General features: G+C 30.8%; 1 protein-coding gene across 1 annotated transcript; it reads right to left on the bottom strand.

Moving 5' to 3' along the window:
- Positions 1-215: 215 nt before the first annotated feature.
- On the bottom strand, positions 216-1457 carry LOC126770580 (polyglutamylase complex subunit TTLL1-like). The gene has a single exon (XM_050490044.1). The coding sequence runs from the start codon at positions 1455-1457 to the stop codon at positions 216-218; it is 1242 nt and encodes a 413-aa protein (XP_050346001.1).
- Positions 1458-3457: the final 2000 nt, after the last annotated feature.

Below are 3457 nucleotides of genomic sequence, written 5' to 3'. Positions count from 1 at the left end.
CGCGAGAAAATCGTTTTCTGATAGACGCATAGATTTTAGTTCAGAAACGAGGATACTTTCGTTTTGGATCATTAATCTTGATGTATAAACTTAATCGAGCATGTTGAGACTATTCAAGAAAATGTGCAGATTAAATAACAAGAAAAAATATAATATATTAAAGAAATGCAAATGTGTGCTTTCAATTATTTTATTAATAATATAAATGAAAAAAATTACGATCTATAACGGTTGAATTTGTTACCGCGTAGAGGTGCTTCATCCTTTTCAATTAATTCCTCATCGATCAAGACATCGAAGTCGCCTAAAGCTTCGTTACTCGGAATTTTATTCCACCTCGCATCCGGTATCCCGTCTGGGGGGACAACGACGGAGACGATGTTGTCGATCAACTTATACTTTAATATTCTATCATTATGTGTAGTCGACTGTAAAGATGGGGACGCATTAACTTCCACCAACCAGGGCTTCAGCGCTTTATCTATAATGATGTCGTATCCATAACATTCAAAACAATGACGATCATTCGCCATTACAGGGGCCACAGCTTTCAGAGAGTGGACAATCAGCCAATGCATATCTGCGAATAGTTTCTCTGTGACCAAACGTCCTCGAGTACCTTCTAAATAAAGTCGGAAATTTTGTATGCTCATTTTTCCACCGTGCAAATTGTTATAGTCTCCCCCATGTTTTTGTACGCTCACATTAGTCAAATGAACGTACATGTTATCTAACTCAGTAACACTCGTATCATATTTCACTGTACAAAATCTACAGAAGCCATGTTGAAATAAATAAGCCTTTAGGGGACGGAACGAAGTTACCAAAACATACAACCTTAGATCGAATTTCTTGCCGCCAATCAAAAGTGGATTGTCAATATAACGCGATATGACATAACTTTCCTTACTGCTGATCTGTGGATGTAATGGAGTTTTAGCTTCTCGAGACCACTTCTTCAGTTTAGAAAGTTTGTTTATTAAGAATATTCCTGCCCCCTGCGATTTCCCACAGGGTTTCATAATCCATGTACTTTGGGGTGATTTCCGATATTCCTCTACGAACATATTATAATCAGCAGGTAGAACGTAGGTGACAGGAATAAAATCCAAGTGCAAATAACGCGTGACAGTTTGCCCATTAGGTAACATGATTTCAGTTTTTTCTGCTAAGGGATTACCTTCTCGTTCCAATTCTTTGCGATATCTTTTAATGTTCTTCACTAACAAATCCTTTCGCGATAGTTCGTAGTGATTTGGGAAATGATTAATTATTTGGTTGTCACTCATCCTGTAACCATTTTCTATGCTGAATATGTTGCGACAATTTTGGGTGAAAGACCAGTAGAAATTCCATTCGTCTTCAGGTCCAACTTGAATCCAGCCACGCCGTTCGAAATTGCTTATAATCACAGATTTTTCAAGGTCAGTACAATAAGTTACTCTGCCCCTATCCATATCGGTTTTTTGATTTTAAAAACAAAATAATTTATTTAAAATAATAAATATTCATATAAAATAATAAAAATAAAATATGTATTAATCATTTTTTTTTCTTATACAATATCTATATTAAGCACAAATTACTCTGCCATTCTCACAAAAAACACAAATAAATATTTAATAATTCCGCTGTTGATGAAAGTTGATTATAAATAATAAACAATAATTTAAAATTATATATCATAGTTTTCAAACGTCTGGTATTAATATTTTTTTCTATAATAGTTAATTTATTTATTGCCAGACAGGCAACTTATTCTCCAATCTTTGGAACCAACCAAATTATTGACACTTAAAAAATATATTTTTACAAAATGGAAAAATATAATCTGTGACAGGATTTTATATGGCTACAAAATCAACACTGTCATTATTTTTAATAAATTTTATATCCACCTTGAAAACTTCGATATTTAATTTGTCATGTTTTTGTATTATAGTGAAATATAATTATTTTAACTCAAAATATAAGATGGTTTATGGTTGATTTAAAAATTAATATTGTTCTAGTCCATTGTCCATAAATAGAACAAAAAAAAACCTATTTAATATCTTTATTAGTTCAGAATAAGCTAAAAGTTACGTTTTTTTTTTAAATTTAAAAGCGGCACTAAGCTATTTAACCATAAAACATGATATATCCATATCGGCGGAGTAATTATAGGGATATAGGACAACTTAGTTCCCAAATTTGTCAGCGCATTGTCTCGTTAATAATATATAAAATCAGTAAAAAGTAATACATTATCTATGAGAAAATTTCTTTGATTTACTAATCAAAGAAGGTTATGTATAAGTAGAAGATATACCGAATACGTTTGTCATAATTAAAGACTAAAAACTAATAATGATATTAATACATCGCGATCTAAGGAATGTTAAATATTTCTTACAGCGCCAATTTCTTTGGTGGTTTCCTCGTCCACCTATCTATTTTTATTAAAAAAACCATTAAAAGATATATTTCAAGAAGAAAAGTAGAGCTTTTCTTAATAAGGCATCCCGAGGATAGCTTTCGAAGTACAGATTTGTAATCCGTTCGACACACAGCTTACTCAATTGTATCGGAAATTACTTTTCGCTATAAATAAATTTGGAGTAATCGTCATTGGTCTGCTGAGTGCTAAAAAAAAGAAAAGCTTTTGAAAAGGATTAAGCAAAGGAAAGTAAAGACAACAATGTATATTAATACAAAACAAGTTTTACGAAAAAGGAAAAGCAAAAAAAGGAAATCCAAGAGATTTCTTAAGGAAAACAGTTTACATATTAACTTGAGATAACCATTAAAGAAAAGTTCTACATACGGTTTGTTTATATATTTTGGTAGATCGATTATATTTTTCATAAGTATGTAATACTAACTAAGTTACTTGTAAACTCAATCAATATAATTCGAAAAATAATTTGCAAAGTAACTAACGTACAACTGTTAAAAAGCGTCAAACAATAGCCTTAAGTGCCATAACGGAGAAAATAAAATGTAACGAAATGATTTAAAAAAGATAACTAACATATATTATTTCAAAATTTACGCCTTATATTTTTTTATAGTGAATAACATTTTTTAAACTAAGAAACGTTAGGAATTCGATTTAAAACTAAAGAACTAAATATTACCAAAGAGTTTGCTTTTCTTTGAGCAATACAAAGCTTTGACTCCTTCACAAAACCACACACTATTTCTTTGCCAAAGGGTAAAAGGGGCTTGTATTACTGCCTGTAGGTATCGATTTGTTTGTTACGAAACAGTGGCTTAGAAGATGATGATTTCATTCGCTAAATCTCAATAAATATACTTACTTTATAGCTTAAATTGTATTAAAAGGATAAAGGTATTTTCAAATTGACGTCTTTATGCTTTTAGGAATCTAAAAAATAATTTCAATAAGTATGTGGATCAAGGAAGTTGGAGATGGACCAAAAAACTTACATACTTTATACTTACTATTAGCATT

This window comes from Nymphalis io, chromosome 9, assembly GCF_905147045.1.
Source record: "Nymphalis io chromosome 9, ilAglIoxx1.1, whole genome shotgun sequence".
Lineage (NCBI taxonomy): Eukaryota > Metazoa > Arthropoda > Insecta > Lepidoptera > Nymphalidae > Nymphalis > Nymphalis io.
Note: the sequence above shows the minus strand (reverse complement) of the source record. Positions and strands in the feature narration are given on the sequence as shown.

Excerpts from the sequence above, each read along its gene's own strand:
- LOC126770580 (XM_050490044.1), bottom strand. The coding sequence starts at position 1,457 with ATGGATAGGGGCAGAGTAACTTATTGTACTGACCTTGAAAAATCTGTG.